Consider the following 17,055-nt stretch of genomic DNA (forward strand, 5'->3'; position numbering starts at 1 on the left):
GTTTACTTTAAAATTGTCATTGTTTTTCATTCATTCATATACTTCATTCACTGGCACGCACGATGTGTCAATGGCACATTGTACACTTTGTAAAAAAAAAAAAGTTTTATGTGTATTATGCACATTTTAAATGTAATTTCCTTGTAGATAGAGGTGAATCTTTCTACTGTACTTTTTTTTCCTGGCTGTAAAAGCTACTACCATGACAGGTAGAAACCAAGTGTCAAGCAGCGAGGTGTTCCAACTGCTAACCAGTTCAGTCATACTGAGGATGCCAACTATATCAGCAATGGTGGCTCATGTGTTCTCTCGAAAGTTCTCACTCCGCAGTTGGCCAGAATATGATTTCTCCCCTATGGGAATTTCAGGAACAGGTTTTTAACATTCCAAAAATATTGAGGTCCCAGGGACCTCTAATACCACCATTCAGGAGCTGATAAAAAAAAAGTAAGCCTTCAGGGAATCGTGTGTTTTCTTCTCCTCGTAAACATCATTCAATGTTTTCCTTCTTCAAAGTTTTCCTCCGACAAGTGTATGACCAGTGTAATTGCTCCCATAGATCTGGAAACCATTTGGATGAAAAGCAGCATTAAATGACGGGCTTGTCGTTAATGTCCAATGGTGAAGCAGACTTTCCACAACTTATAAATTAAAGGATTAGCTTGATCAAAAGGCAGGCTAATTATATCAACCCATTCCCAATAAAAAGAAAAGCCCATTTTACACTTCCACGAACAACCCAAATCGAGATGAAAGAGGGAATATTCTTAAAATAAACAAAACTTCCCTCACAAGAACACTTTACAAGCAGCCCGTGCACAAGTGTATGTTTTTGTGTTTTTTTGCAGCCAATCTTTTGTCAGCCAATCTTTATCAGGAGGAATGTGACTGCATTTTTGTAACTTTGTCCATTTGTCTAAGAAGTGGTTTTAGACTAAATGACATGCAGGTATGGCAAAGGCTGAAAACAGAATTTCATTACCTTGGATTGGCCAAAGACCTGAGATGACAAGTGTGGACAAATCAGACATTTTTATATCCATGGCCAGCAGGAAACCTGAAAGGTTACACCCCTGATAGATTGATTTAGAGGGTTCCCAGGCAAATGTTTAATTTTCTCAAAATTATTTGAGCTAGGACCATGTCAGAAGTTAGGCCATCCTGCCTCCTCATCAACCTAAAATTATAAGTATGCATGTTTGTGTGGTCAGAGTGAGGAGAGGTGAGAAGAGCTTACAATCTAGGATTTGGAGAGTAGCACACAAAAGGGATATGGAATGGTGGCTAAGCAGTGATGGGTAAAGAGATAGGTGAAGATGGGTAAGCAAGTATAAAAAAAAAGGCTCCTTTAAATGTGTGGAAAGTTGATGCAAGCATAATAGGGTGAGGATCTAGAAAAGTCTTGCTTGGGAAGAGGTTATAATTGAGGAAGCTATAAGTAAGTTATTGGAGGAGCGAAGAGAGCGGCTAGGGGGGTATTTGTGTATAAGTTCAGAAATGTTGGAGGAAGAAGAGCTGCAAAGCACAAGAGCTTGAATTTGATTCTCAGGTAAAATGGAAGCCAATGAAAAGAACTACAAAGGAAAGCAGAAGAGGAGTGATGGGCAGGATGGATGAGTCTGGCTACGGTGTTCATAACAGATGTCCAGTAGTCCAACATTACAGTAGTCCAGACCAGAGATGATAAGAGCGTGAACAAGGATGTTGCTGGTATCTGGGGTAAGGAAGTGGAGTATTTTGAAGATTTGGGAAATGCAAAAATGGCAAAATGATGTTCTGAATGATAAATGACAGCGCAAAATACCAATAGTCTTGGAATCAAACCTGAACTCCAAGCAAACAGGTGTTTCTTTTCATGCAATTTCAAGATTTATACATTTAAACCAGATGGAAAACACCACTTAGTTAAAATAGAACCAAAGTTCTACTTTTAAAACTTGGGATCAGAGAGGGTGTTATTGCAGAACAGGCGATGCCCTATCTGCAATGAGCATTTTACCTGGCTGATCACCATCTTCTTGCTGAGCGGCAGCACCACCCAGCAGATCACAGGTGGGGGAGTAAATCACCGTTATACTTTACAATAACTGTAAGACGATCTGAATTTTCCCTGTCAAATTCATCGAATTGAGCCCTTTACAAAACCATGGCAAAGCACAAATGTTAACATTCACAATGATGCACGAATCTGGCATAAAAAACTCCCAAGCCTGGCCATACACTGAACACAGTTTGGCTTCAAAGGGATAAGATGAGATCAGACAAAGCAAACTCGGTGGACTTTATTCCTCATAGTTGCAATGTTTCCCCGACACGGTAAGCCTCATTTGCCTTATTGCTGGGAGTTCTCCAAATATCAATTTGAGGATAATGTGAAGAGTGGCTACCAATTCCATCTTTATAGCTGCAATGACCCTTTAAGAGAGACACCCTTTGCTGGAATGAAAGACGCCATGGAAAAAAAACATTAAAAGGGACACCAGTTACAATATGGAACAGCTGGCAATGGAACAATGGAATCCACGAGGAGCAGCATTAATTGTGTCAGGCTCGTTGAGAATTCTGAAATAAAGCTGGCCCAGCATCCGTGCGCCGAAATAAATTCCTTATGGGGGAAATTCTCAGCACACAAGACGCACATAAGAAGACTGAGTTTTTCCTTTGGTGCCTTTCAGCACATAAATCAAAGTAATAAGTTAGAGGTAGCTGCAGAAGAAAGCTCTGCCCCACAACGACGGCATACAAAAGCAGAGCTGGAGGCCGTTTGATTCCAATATGCATCATATTAATTGCTTCATGGCAGAGTGATCATAGAATTCCAGGATCTCAGATTTTTTTCCACTTCTGTTTTGTTATTGCCAATATTAGGTTTGATTTTTTAAAAGGGAAAAATTATGAAATTAAAATTGCAACTTTTTTTTTTTTTTTTAATGAACATTGATCAAAGTAAAAAGTTGTATTTCTTTTGTTAAGCGTTTTTGTTTTTGGAGTATCCAAAAAGCAAAACTTTTGCAAGACAATTTCTGGGACCAGCTAGGCAAACTCTTCCAATTAGAGGAGGCATTGAACTATACATTTATGTGAATTCTATGTATGCTCTGCTATCTACTTTGCTCCATTGCTAGGTGAGGGCTGACAAAGAAAGAAATGGACAAGAGCAATGATAGGCAAACAATTAGATTCCATGAGCCCTGTATGTCTGTGGGGGTTTGCCCTTAATTTGAATGCTGCTATCAAAGTAAAACAGAGCAGGCATGCGCAGAAGGGGCATTTTTCCACTAAGGTGAAAGAAATGCCAATCTCGCGCATGCACGGTGAGAATGGTTCTCTTTTTTTTCCCGCCCAGCGCTTGCTCAAAGCTTGGACAAAGAAGAATTCTAGGACAATGTGCGGCCGGATCAAGGGAAGGTCCAGTGTCATCGAGGGATCTGCGGGATGATAGGCAAGTGTGATTTTCTTATTTTCACTAGTTCTGCCGGCATGCAAGAGTTTATTCATTCCTGACATGCGCAGGGGAAGCCAGGACTGCTGGGAATACCGGCAACCAAAGCTGATGCTGCACATGTGCAGTTCAGCTTGGTGCCAGATACTCAAAGCAATCAGGAGAGATTATTGCAGAAGGAACAGCTTCTGACGCTTTCTGCAATACTGACCTACCTGATGGTGGATTCCTAAACGTGGAACAGATGTAAACCCAATCAATAAAATCACAAAAGGTGTCTTGTAGGTTTTTAAATTCTCTTAGATTGTAAGCTCTTCGGGTCCTCTCCTCCTCCTGTGTCACTATAGCTTCTGTCATTTGCAACTCCTTTTTAATGCACAGCGCTACATAATATGTTGGTGCTAAACAAATCCTGTTTATTAATAATATTAACCAAAAAGAAGCATGCAGTAGGTTTGCCTGGGAATGTCCTTATCACAGCATAAGCAAGAGGAATTCTCAGGTCACCAGAGCATAGATAAAAGGGACCAAAGCTGTGTTCCCATATTAATATTGAATCGATATCCATAATAATAATAATAATAATAATAATAATTCTGAAGCTTTATTTAAATAATACCTTGGGATCCTGCCACAAAGTGTGCAGCCAATGTCCACCGTTGTCACACTTAGGAAGCTGCTGCAGATAAATGAAGTTCAGCAGGTGCTCAAAAACATAGGACTTGGCTGAAAAGAGCTAAAGGAGTTCGTCACTACTGATATGTATAGGTGAGGTTCAGTCTAACGGCCACAAAACTGCATTAAATTACCAAAGTCAATGTTTGGAAGTTAAAAGATGACCCAATTTTCCATAACGTGCTTTGCAGCACTAGGTCCCAGGTTTGAATCCCAGCCAGGACGCTATCAGCATGGAGGATCAGAATTGTGCCTGACAGAATTCCCTGAACCTTTCAAAACAGAACAAATAAATAAATGGGCACGCTTGGCATAGTGACACACAGACTCACCGATCTTCTAGAAGACGTTAATTGTCTCATTGGCCCGCAATAGCTGTGTAATTTGGTTGCTGTGATCTTTGTATATTCAGTTGTAATGTGTTTATTGCCTCTCAGAGTTTATTTTGGCCTCCTCATTAGGAGAGACATTAGAATTTTCCTGCGTCGCCTCTAATTTATTTCTCAGTCCTTTTTATCGTGTGGCAGTGTGATTGCACTTTTCCTGCATTGGAAGGATTGATGTATTATTGTATAACATGAATAACATGTCTCACGCTTTTTTCTCACGCAACTTTTTTTTCAATTGAATTCATACAAAGTATAGGTAAGATTTTGTTTTTTCTTACATAGTGGATTGGCGAGATTGGGTCCTATTACAACAATGTATTTCCGGTTGGTAGCATTGTCAGTAAGAGCCAACATTATCGTACTTTACATGCACTTGGATTCTGAAAACTCTTTCTCTGTATTCTTCAGGAGCCCCCATACACATTACTATCACACAGTATTTATATAGCCCCGACATATTACGCAGCGTTGTACAAGGTCATGTCAAAGGAGCTCACAATTTAAAGTGCTTACCATAGCTAGTAGATTCTAAGGCCAATTGTGGGGAAAGCCAATTAACCTAACTCCGTGTTTTTTGGGGATGTGTTAAGAAACCAGAGTAGACCTATGCAAACACATGGAGAACCTGCAAACTCCATGCAGATAGTATCCTGACGGAGATTCGAACCTGAGACCTAGCGCTGCAAAGGTCACAGTGCTAGCTACTGCACCACCGTGCTGCCCTATATTACACTATGCATATATTAAACTATGTATAACATGCAGTAGGCGAATGCATCCTGTATTAGAATCCAACTTAACACTGAAACATTCTGTATGCAGTATTTCACATTCCTGGATACAAGCCCCAGCATCACATACCTATGTCTGTTGTTGCGAATCATGTGCTATTGCTGCCATCTAGAGGGCAATGCAGGAATGGGCACCCTCTGCAAGGCCAGGCACAGATCATCCCTTAAACTTTGCATGGTTTAATAAAAATTGTGAAACCAACTAAACAAATATGAGCAGATGTCCAGAGGATTCTTTAGAACCATTTCTCTTTTTAAGTCTCCGGTCCCAAAACACCAGACAGCTGAAATAACCACAGAAAGCTGCTTTACAGAACAAACCATTTGTTAGGTAACATACAATCTCTTGTTATGCAAAGTCTGAAAACATGATTCAGAAACTGTAGTTCTGCATAGCCCTTGCCACAATACCTCCTGCTGACTGAATTTTAGTTTAATATGTTGGTTGGACTGCCTGTAACCCCAAAACAAACTTTAGTAATTCCCTGCTTACAAAAGTTGTCACTCCCACTGCCAGTATGATTTCAATTTTTGGCTGGCAAATAGAAAAACAAAGACAGTTTTCAGGTTACAACCCTAATAAAAAAAGAAAAAAATAGAGAATTGTGTACTCTTTGTGAACTCCTTTTCATCCATGGTTCACTGGAGGAGCCAGAAATACCATTTACAGAGGTTTTGCTGCCACAGCTGGAGATTTGAGCACAATGTAAAACAATGCACTTTCTGCCCTCCTTTAGGGTGTCAGTGATGGAAAGGGATCTGGGGGTTCTGGTAGATCATAGACTTAATAATAGCATGTAATGCCAAGCTGCAATATCTAAAGCTAGTAAAGTACTTTCTTGTATTAAAAGAGGAATAGACTGCAGAGATGGAGACATAATCCTGCCCCTGTACAAAGCATTGTCAGACCACATCTGGAATATGCAGTCCAGTTTTGGGCACCAGTTCACAAAAAGGACATTGTGGTATTGGAAAGAGTGCAGAGAAGGGAAACTAAACTAATAAAAGGAATGGAGGAGCTCAGCTATGAGGAGAGATTAGCTGAACTCAATAGAATCTCAGAAGAGATGTATAAGGAGGGATATGATCACCCTGTATAAATATATAAATGGTCCATATAGAGAACTCTCTTCCCAAATATTCATTTTGAGATAATTACAAAGGACAAGAGGGCGCTCTTTGTGTCTGGAGGAAAAGAAGTTTAAGCTTTGGATAAGGAAGGGATTCTTCACTGTAAGGTCTGTGAAAATGTAGATTCAGCTCCGTCTGGAAGTAGTTTCAACAACTACTATAGATTGCCTTAAAAAAAAGTTGGATGGTTTTCTAGAAGCACAGAATATAACTGTGGAAAAAAGTAAAAGTTAAAGTAAAGATAACAGAGACTGCTGATCCAGGGAACAACCCATTGCCTCATGGAATCAGGAAGGATTTTTTTCCCCTGCTGGAGCAAATTGTACCAGGGTGTTTATTGCCTTCCTCTGGATCATCTATGTCCATTGGGTTTTATATCTGGGATATGTTTATTTTACTAGTGGTTGAACTTAATGAACTTATGTCTTTTTTCAAGCTAACTGACTATGTAACATGTCAGCCACTAACACTGCCATTAGTCCCATATGAAAAGAAAATGCCTCTGGCTGCATAGGTAATTTGGACAACAAGTGCAGTAAGAAGGAAGATCAAAGCCCACATATTGCCCTCATGTCCTAATGGTACCCCCTTTATGGGCAATACAAAACGAATGCTTATTGATCAAGGGACTACTGAACTATTCCTAAGCTGAAATGTGGAGCACTTTGGGACTCTGTAAGCATCGGACTCTGTAAGAGTAAGTTTCCTTTCTCTTGGCTGAAGATATGTTTTATTGTTGTGGCCCAAATAAAGGGAATTGTATCTTACAAATTGTGTTCAGCATGCTATCTGCAGTTTCTGATATCCCCAATATAACAACATATACACAAATCCCAGTACAAGTTTGCTTAAAAAAATAATATACCTGTAAAGTGATCTGTGAAACTAATTCTGCAGAAGTTATGTTTCAGGTAAGCAGGAAGTTCCTGGAGACCGGACACTGCGTGTTCTATTTCTGAGAAAGCATTTGTCTATTGATGAGGTTTGGATGTACTCAGGTGAGAAGAGCCTCTCCATTCTGCATTGCGTGCAACCTCCGATCCACTCCCCACCTCCATCACCAGCATGTTTGATCAAAGACATTCACTGCACATTCTTCCTCCTTTTCCTATATTTACCGTTTAACTACATGCTGGTCACATCTGAACCAAAAACGTTTTTCCAGATTGACCACCAGCAACAAATACAAACAACCAGTAAAATCATATGCAAGTCCACTTGATCTGTCCTAGGTGTGATTCTTATAGAATTCTCCTAGATTGTAAGCTGTTCGGGGCAGGGTCCTCTCCTCCTTTTGTGTATCTTTCTGTTATTTGCAACCTCTATTTAATGTACAGTGATGCATCATATATTGGTGCTATATAAATACTGTTTAATAATAATAATAATATTCTAAAATAAGCCGGAACTGAAGACTTCTCATACCCCTTGGTGTCAGCCACTGAGTGAGACCACTCCAGTAAGTAATTTAGAAGAGTTCAGAGAATAAGTCTTATTTTAGCTAAATTAAACTCAGAATATCAGAGTAAATTAGACACACCAGTACTAAATATATAAATGTCAATGGGAAAGGAAAACAAATACCAGAAGAAATTTGTGAGCAAAGTTTTTTCCCAAGGAAGGTACACGCTATAAAGCTGCCAAATATAAAACACACAATGTAATCTAGTTATGTTTTCATTAAATGCACTAAATTGCTGTTTACATACAGCCAGCATTATTATTTGAATATGTGTTAATATCTGGCTCCTGTAATCCACTGCTCAGACTAGCAGAGGGAAGGGCTCCACTCAACCCATCAGAATCTACTGCATTGTTCTGTGCTGTACATCTAAGGCTACGCACACACGTCCAATGGTTCTCGTCCGATAATGGGGTCAGGGTCGATATTGGATGAGAATTTGGCATCTGTACAGCGTCCGTCGTCCAAACGACCGTCCTGGGGGACCCATGGACGATGAACTATCCTATTAGATGTGAAGGGGGAGAACATGCAGCAAGGTGCCGCATTGTCGTTCTCCCCCTACCGCTTCATAGAGCAGAACGGTATGTACGTACAGCACTCGTTTATGCATCGTGCAGTCGCTGGAAAGAATCATGAAAGATCCTTTCCAACGACATTTATTGCACGTGTTTACCCAGCCTAACACTGGGTGATTGCTGACAAGAATTGAGCGATATACTGTGTCCGCTATTGGTTTAATCATCTGCTGGAAAACACTTGAGTTACTCATTTTGTCTGCAAGGAGGTACAGGCCCTGACAGCATTGTATGGCACCAGAATCTGGTAAATGGAGTTGGGCTTTTATTAAAATTATACTGTATTTATAAAGCGCCAACATATTACGCAGCGCTATACATTAAATAGAGGATGCAAATGACAGACAGATACAGACAGTAACACAGGAGGAGGAGGAGAGGACCCTGCCCAGAAGAGCTTACAATCCAAGAAGTTGGAGATTTAATGAGATCATATACCTTACATGGGCAATGTAGACAATTACCTTAAACTCTAAACAGCAAATAGGCCTTGGACACATTCTGTCTTCCACATATAATGTACATTACATCTCACCCATGGCAATTTGACAACAATTCACTCCTTTAGCTGTGTGTTTACAACAGTTAACACCTGTCCCAGACTTCATGGTACCTCACTGATTGAATTATATATTTAGAACAGGATGGTTACAAAACTTTCCCATCTCCTATAATATTCTTGGACAAACGGCACCTGCCTGAACACTTGATTGTACTAGAGTGAGTTACCTTTGAGAATTTAAATGCTGGCGTAGGTTCTGACACTTATTGGAACGAAGGATAAGTATCTTCAACAAAACAGAATAAGTCCAGGTGAATGTGACCAAGTACTGGCTACCTATAGATGCTTTTTAGTACTTATAAAGCAGATATCATTAATCCCAAAATTAAAAGCTAGGCAGATTTCACACTCATGTTTCACTTTGAGTGTAACTTTGTAACTCACTTGCAACGCCAGATGCCAGGCCATAGAGAAGACCTCCACCGTCTGCCTGCTGCTGGAACACATGAGACCCGGGCGGCGGGCTTTTCTCTTGGCGGATGAAGTTATACAGTAATGTTTTCACCAATCGGCTGGTGTAGGGGAGACTGCAAGAAAAAAAAAAAAAAAACTAGTTTAAAATTCTGCTAAATAGTAATAATAAACTTAATTGCAGTATAAAGGTTTACCAAGCATTTTGGGTTAGCTAACGAGACAGCACAAAAGATACAGCTTGGTTTGCGGCTCCCTTTGTCTCATTAAAGACATTTATTAAAGGAGAAGTCAATGCTTTTTTTGAGCGTTGCTTGTGTCACGTACAAAAATAACAAAACAAGAACATTTTTCATTGTGCCCACTGGCTTTGTAATACTGAACTCCAGGCATAAATCTGATAATTTCCCCTTCCATATCTGTATGAGGTCTATGACAGCTTTCTGAAACAGCAATTACACTGAATATTATGTGTAAATCTTTGGTGATATAAGCAGGCACACTTTTTGCCCCTGACTGAATTACTGACAAACTTACCAAGGGCGAAGCGAATATGGAAGAGTCAGAATTGTCAGTCCAGAATACAAGACTAAAGACATAAAACTAAACTTCAGTGTTCTCCCAACCCCTTTTAGCTGGGCGCACCACCCGGCACTTTTCAGTAACCACCCGGCTGTTTTTGGGTGATTACTGAAAAGTCGGGTAACGTTACAAGTACTACTACCTGCTAACAGTTTTTTCCCTCCCCTGAAAAAATTCTGGAGACGATACTGTAAATTTGCTTAAGTATTCAGAGGCAGAAACTGGAATACTTTTAAAATTAAAGTAAAAAATTAACAAAATTGTGTTTTTTTTCTGGCAAGGTTTCTGCTGATGATATATTAGGGACTTCATCTGTTCGTACCAATAGTAGATTGTCTACTAAAAGGGAAAAAGAACGTGTATCTACAGAGCCGTTTACTCATTAGGGCCAACAATGATTTGATGGGGTAAGTGGATAACATACCAGCGGCCATGCATCAAGTATTTGTGGATGATGCTCTCGTGGATGATCTCCTTGTGAAAGAGCTGATAGGACATAAATATGATGAGAACAGTCACAGCCTCCAGCAGAACATTGTATGTTATGTCACTGAAAGAAAGAACAGAGAAACAGTCACCTTTAGAAACAGCAAATATATTAATAATATTATAAGCCAAAGCAATAAAAGTTTATAACAGGTTAAACAGTGAACAACATCATGCTGCCCAATCACAAAAAAAATAAAATATTTTTTTAACAAGTTTATGTAATTTTTAAAAGACAGCTGCATTATTTTTAAATTTGAAGCTTTTATGAAAATTATATTTGGTTATTCTGCCATGAATGGCCAAGTTCAGGTGCTTTTAAGGGTGACAACACTTCCTGTCACTAGTCCCTGTATCCTAGCGGTGCATCTGTGTTGTCACCCTTTTACATGAACCTAGGATAGTAACTACAAGTGGCTACTTTAACATATATTTAGAAGCCATTGTTCACTGTTGCCACCATCAACTACCCTGCCCTGGGACATCATGTTATAGAATTAGCAGTGGCTGCTGGAATCAGCAAATATGATAATAAAAAAAAAGAATTAGGTAAAAGATAATAATTACTGAATTTAAAAAAAAAAACAATTGTTCAGTGTTCCCTCCAGCCCCTTTAGGCCGGGTGCACCACCTGGCACTTTTCAGTAAGCACTTGGCTGTTTTTTCAGTTGGGTCCCAATACGGGGGCTGCCACCCACCTACAGGGAGGGGAACACTCTAGTTTATTATACACATTTTATATAATTAGCATTCAGTTCAGGTTTACATCTGTTTTTACAACAGGCACCACATATTGGGGGAGCGATACCCCTCATTTAAGGAAGGAGATCCTTTGATTGTCCAAGCTTCAGGGGGACATGGCATTTCCTGATTTTATACCAGGAAGCGGTGCATTTAACGAGGTTAAAAAACTGGTGTAGACATAATACACAAAAACCTTGGTTTAGCTTAGAGAATGCGATGATACCTGTTCCTTTAGAAGGAATACCATGGCTGCCTCCAGAAATAGCGGCGGACGGGCCCAGACATTTACCGATAGGCCCGACGTTGCGGGTTGTTAGGAAATATTTTAGATTCGAAGGCCTGCAGCCGTACCAATCACCGGTCCCCCTATAATAGGTCATACTCACTGTCAACCGGGAATTTTTGACCAGGTATTTGGTAAATGGAGAGAAAAGAGAATGTTCAGAGCACGGCCCTGTGCAAATAATTTGAATTGGGTGTCAGTGGAAACACTACAATTGGAACACGCTTTTCCTTTATTGGGTCCCTGGAAAACTCTCCAGCTTGTGTACTTTCTAAACTCCCTTCTGCTCTCTTCTCAATTCAATGGAGAACTATCTGTTTTGGAAACCACATGTATTGGAATAGGGTTACTAAATGGTACTTTATCCTTTACTCATCAGCTGCTATTAGAGAGTTCAGCACCATCCTCTTTACTGTACATTGCTAAGTGGGACAGGGATTTACATACAGTTCTCGCCGGAGATCAAACAAAGAATATCCTTTACTTTGGTCATAAAGCTTCATTTAGTAACTCCTACCAGGAATTGAACTATAAGCTGTTGACCAGATGGTATAGGGTCCCAGCTCTACTGGCAAAAACTGTCCCACAGGCAGATGATGGAGATGAAAAACATCTTCTTTTTGGTCACAGGTGGCGAATATTATAAGGGAGCTTACAGGGGTGTCAATCCTTAAACTGGAGCTTGTTTTGTTACGTTTCCTCTTTTTCAGGGAAAAAGTATCATGCCTCTCTGCTGAAACATCTCTTAAACGCCATCAAAGCATGTTTTCCAGGACTCTGGAAACAGGGATCACGCCCCACCATTTTGCAATGGTTTACCAGAATAAACGAGATCATGACTATGGAAGATCTCATGGCGACAAGAGGCAGGCGGCCAGAGAGGTTCAATAAAACTTGGTTGTATTGGATCCAATACACCACTATTTCCGACTATTTAAGCTGTTAGAAATACCACTGTTGATGATGAAGTTGATTGAAATGTATCTGTTTACTGATTGCTGCAATTAATGTCTACTACTGTGGTAGTTGATGTGTTCTCAGAGGAGGTACTATGTTCTATGTACTTGATGTTGGTTTCATATTCAAGGTTTCTTTTTTTTATATGTTCACCTGGTTACTGATTTAAAATAAAGCAAGCAGGAGGGCTCAGAGTCAGACAGGGGAGCTCGGGTGACCCCTAAGGCACCAACTATAAAATAAGAAATCTCTGTAGTCAATTAGGACAGGATACACACAGGGCTGATGATGCTGGCTGGTATATCCCCCATCTCCTACTGTACAGACCTGCATAATATTTTGGTGCTATATAAATACTGTTTATTTTTATTTATAATAATAAAATCTTTAGAAATCTCCCCCTGACCTATATCTAACTGTTAAAACACTGTTATTCGGCCCTCCCCTCAGGCACGTTGCTGTGGAGTCAACTTTGATTCTGCCCTCTCCTTTACCCCCCAAATTCAGAAAATTTCCAGGTCCTGTCTCTTTCACCTACGCAACATCTCTAAAATCCACCCCTACCTGTCCCCAGAGACCACCAAACTCCTTGTACATGCTCTTATCATCTCTCGTCTGGACTACTGTAACCTCCTCCTCTCTGGTATTCCACTAACCTTACTCTCTCCACTACAATCTATTATGAACACTCCAGCCAGACATCCATCCTTCCCTCCGCTCCTCTTCCGCTGCATCTCTTTGTAGTTCTCTGCATTGGCTTCCATTCCACCTTAGAATCAAATTCATCTCCTGTGCTTTGCCTTCAAATCCCTCCATAGGTATTGTCCCACTTTCATTTCTGACCTGGTAAAAAAAAATACTCCCCCAGCTGCTTTTTGCTCTCCTTCAATGACCTATTAATGACTTCTTCACTCATAACCTCATCACACGCACGACTTTCAGACTTCTCTAGAGCTTCCCCAACTCTCTGGAGTGGTCTTCCGCGTTCTATTCGGCTTGCTCCTTCTTTCTGCTCATTTAAAAGAGCTCTCCCCATCTTTTCAAACTTGCCTACCCATCTTCTGTCTGCTAAACCCTCACTACTTCCCAGCACTACATATCTCCTATCCTATTGTGTGCCAATTCCCCCACCTACTAGATTGTAAGCTCTTCGGGGCAGGGTCCTCTCCTCCTGTATCACTGTCTGTACTAGTCTGTCATTAGCAACCCCTATTTAATTGTACAGCGCTGCGTAATATGTTGGCGCTATATAAATCCTGTTTAATAACAATAATAATAATAGAAAACCTATACCAAGTGACAGGCGTATTTTAAAGTTCATTTCTTTCTGATTCTATACATTAGAAACGACAAGCTTCATCCATCGAGTAACATGGCTTATGCAACCACTTGTAAAAAAATAAAACAAGAGTGTGTATATCGCTTTTCCAAATCCAGAAATTGAGTTAGTGTTATTATCCGGCACTAGGTGTTCTCTTCCTGTACAGCTCAGGTCACAGTGTGGATGATATTCCCTCCGCTATAATCAAACTGCAAGAGGAGGAGGAGGAATGGAGGAAGTGGTATTTGGCCCCAAGAAGGACTGTGGACGCTCCAAGGAAAACATTCTCCTGAAATCATCCCAATTTCATGTTCTATCTTTCCAGTGTCTTGCAATTATGTCTTAATAGGCTGCTTACGTGGTACGCCCTACACCTCAAAGAGTGAGAGATTTTCATTTATTCTGGAAGAATTGGGCTTCTGTGCTTTTATAGTATCCTGTGTGAGAGTACAACGTTGTACTTTGATCTCCTTCCAGACTCGCACAACATGCTGAAACAGCAAAAAATCTGGAGAGCCGCAGCTGCCAATCAAAGGAAACTTTCTTGGAAAAAAACCCCAAGACTGCCAGGGACAGCATTCATCTCATATCATTGGGGTATATGGAATGCACATTTATCAATTCATCATTCAAAAAACAGGATGTGTCACCAGACTGTCACTTATCTAGAATTAGGTAGATGATAAACAAATCTTAGAATATATGATCACAAAGTAAAATTTATTTCCCAGCAAATTTAAAATAAAATAATTATGATGCAATACCCACCTACTCCCCAGTGCTGTCCCTTGCAGTCTCTTCACTCCTACGTCTCACTATCAGTCCTCTTCGAGCCGAATGGCAGCCAGCATTAACCAACCCACTGGGGGTTTGTTATCAAGTCAGTGTGGGCTCAAGACTCTAGATATCATGCCAGGTACCCTTTTATGCTCCATTTTACTCACTTAGAATTTACCTGCCAGTTTGTTTTTGGAAGAGCTGACAAAGCTTGATGGTCACGGCCACACGCATTATTACCCCCTGCACATTGCACCAACTAATCAGCAGAACGTTCACGGGAAGTGGTGCAACTTATAAGCCAAAAATGCCTAGAGCAGCATTTCTCAAACTTTTTATTATGAAGGAGGCCTTGAAATAACTTTCAGATCTTCATGGAACCCCTTCTATAATTACTATACCCACAGCTCACAGTATGGTGATCAGTGGGAAGAATTCCTCTAACATTGCTGATTATTAAGAAGAACGTCACCCTTACAGATAGCCAAAGACATCATTGGAAATCAGTGACCCAAGAAGCACAAACTGCTCGAGGAACTCCAAGCAACTTCTGGAAGAATCCAAGGGTTCCCAAGAAACCATTGGGGTCAACTCTGGTTACAAACACTGGCCTAGAGCAACCGATCGCCTCCAACTAGTCCTTTCCTAATTCATCTTTCTGCTGTGTTAGTAAGTCATTGGACCCCATTCAAGGTTCAGAGTAAAAGTTAGAAGTTGAACATTGGGTTGAGCATGTCTTGCCATGTACTTTGTTTGAGGTCCCAGGATCTGCACATGCTCACCTTCTTTTCCTTGTTTGGGCTGCATGGAACTAAAGCAAATACTGCTCTTGTTGTGCACAGGTAGCATGTGGGGCTGTAAGAAAATCCTTAACCTTGTGTAAGCTGTAAGCCATGTGAAGTTAACAGAAGATAAGTATATACAACTCTTGTAGTCGGCGATATAAGCCTTGGTGCAGTTAAAAAATACTCTAAAGACCAGCACCCCCACACCTTCTGATACTTATTATATCTACTGTGAAGCCTCTCTTTTGAGTCGGACCTATGCATGGGCTTTTCGCACTCCTCTGGAAAGCTAATATTTTATGTTCTGCTGTTGTATGAACTTTCCTACCGAAGAGTATACAGCAGAAGTATGAGCACAACAGACAGGACAGGGGAACAAAAAAAAAAATAAAAAAACAAAGAAGGGCCTTACAGAGATGTTTCTTTGTAACCACCAGGTTTATACCACCAGATATTCTCAATGATTATGAAAGAAAAAACTCAATATTGTTATCTGCAATAGTGACATACAAATGGATAGCAAGACATGAATAGCAATAATGACATAGATGCAACTATTGCAGATATCAATTTTGAGTTTTCTCTTATAATCATTTAGAATAACTGCTTGTTAAATATACCCCTGAAGAAGCCAAATAGGTGAAACGCGTCGGGTCACAAGACATCTAAAATCAGTGCTTAACCCAGAGCCAAAACAAGAGTAATATTAGCTGGGCTCAGATTGCATTATAAACACAATAGAGGAGAGGCTGCATGGAGGGAATTGTGAGCCAGAGCTTGTGTCTGCAATCTACAATATTTATCATGATACTTCTTCACCTTAAAGAGGAACCAAAATATGTAAGAGGAGCTCAAAGAAGGCAACCAGAGGGCAAAGAATTGGACAGAAATATTGACCGTGGTCTTCCTGCAGCTGACTTTTCCCAATTACTGACTAGTGAAGCCTTGTTCTGTAATGTCTGTGCGGTGTTCTCCCCAGAATTTTTTTTTAAGCTGCGCCGGACGAAAATAGTAGGCAGGAGGAAGCCCCTATATTGTGAGCCAACTCATCACTAACCACCAAAAACAAATGGGTGGTTGCTAAAAAAAAAAAAAAGTGCAAGGTGGTGCACCCAGCTAAAAGGGGCTGGGGAGATCACTGTAAGACATTACTAGATGTTTAGTCCACACCCAATGAACTTGTAAAGGGGAGCAGCCTTAAGTATGATTGTATATTGTATACTTTGCTTTACTTTAAATATAAGCGATAGACTTGGCCTTTAGTTCCCTACTCTTTCCTTCATTTATTTCTGTTCTCCCACGAAGCAAAATGTTCCCACTCTGCTAACAAATTGTGTAACTTTGCACACCTTTTGTTGTGATATGCCTGGAATGTTTTGAGCTGATATAGAATAAAAGTTAATCTGGGCTTTATATCACACGAGAGAGTTTCAGACCTACAGTATTTCTATTCACGGCTAGTGAGATACTTTTTTTAACTAAAAATAATAAAAGTCATTTGGTAATACTGACATTCCCCCCACTGAGTCATGTAAAGTGTGAATTTTAATGCTGAATATAGGAGCCAGCCAGTCTCATCTAGAAGCCAACAGGCTATTTTAAGGAGCCACGATACCGGGGCTTATACTGACATTAGTTCGGGAGACCTAAAATTTAGGGCAGCAGCTGTTTTTTTTTTT

The 17,055-nt window shown here is 40.3% G+C and overlaps 1 protein-coding gene across 2 annotated transcripts in view; it reads right to left on the reverse strand.

Annotated features, from left to right (window-relative positions):
* The window catches only part of DYM (dymeclin), a 213,763-nt gene that overhangs the window by 161,833 nt on the left and 34,875 nt on the right, over positions 1–17,055 (reverse strand). For both annotated transcript variants that reach the window (XM_072416728.1, XM_072416729.1), the window contains exons 6-7: positions 10,448–10,573; positions 9,415–9,557 (exon numbers count right to left, since the gene is read on the reverse strand). In XM_072416728.1, the coding sequence (XP_072272829.1) occupies positions 9,415–9,557; positions 10,448–10,573 (269 nt within the window). The remainder of the gene's footprint in view (positions 1–9,414; positions 9,558–10,447; positions 10,574–17,055) is intronic.

The sequence above is a fragment of the Pyxicephalus adspersus genome, chromosome 6, assembly GCF_032062135.1.
Source record: "Pyxicephalus adspersus chromosome 6, UCB_Pads_2.0, whole genome shotgun sequence".
NCBI classification, from domain to species: Eukaryota; Metazoa; Chordata; class Amphibia; order Anura; family Pyxicephalidae; genus Pyxicephalus; species Pyxicephalus adspersus.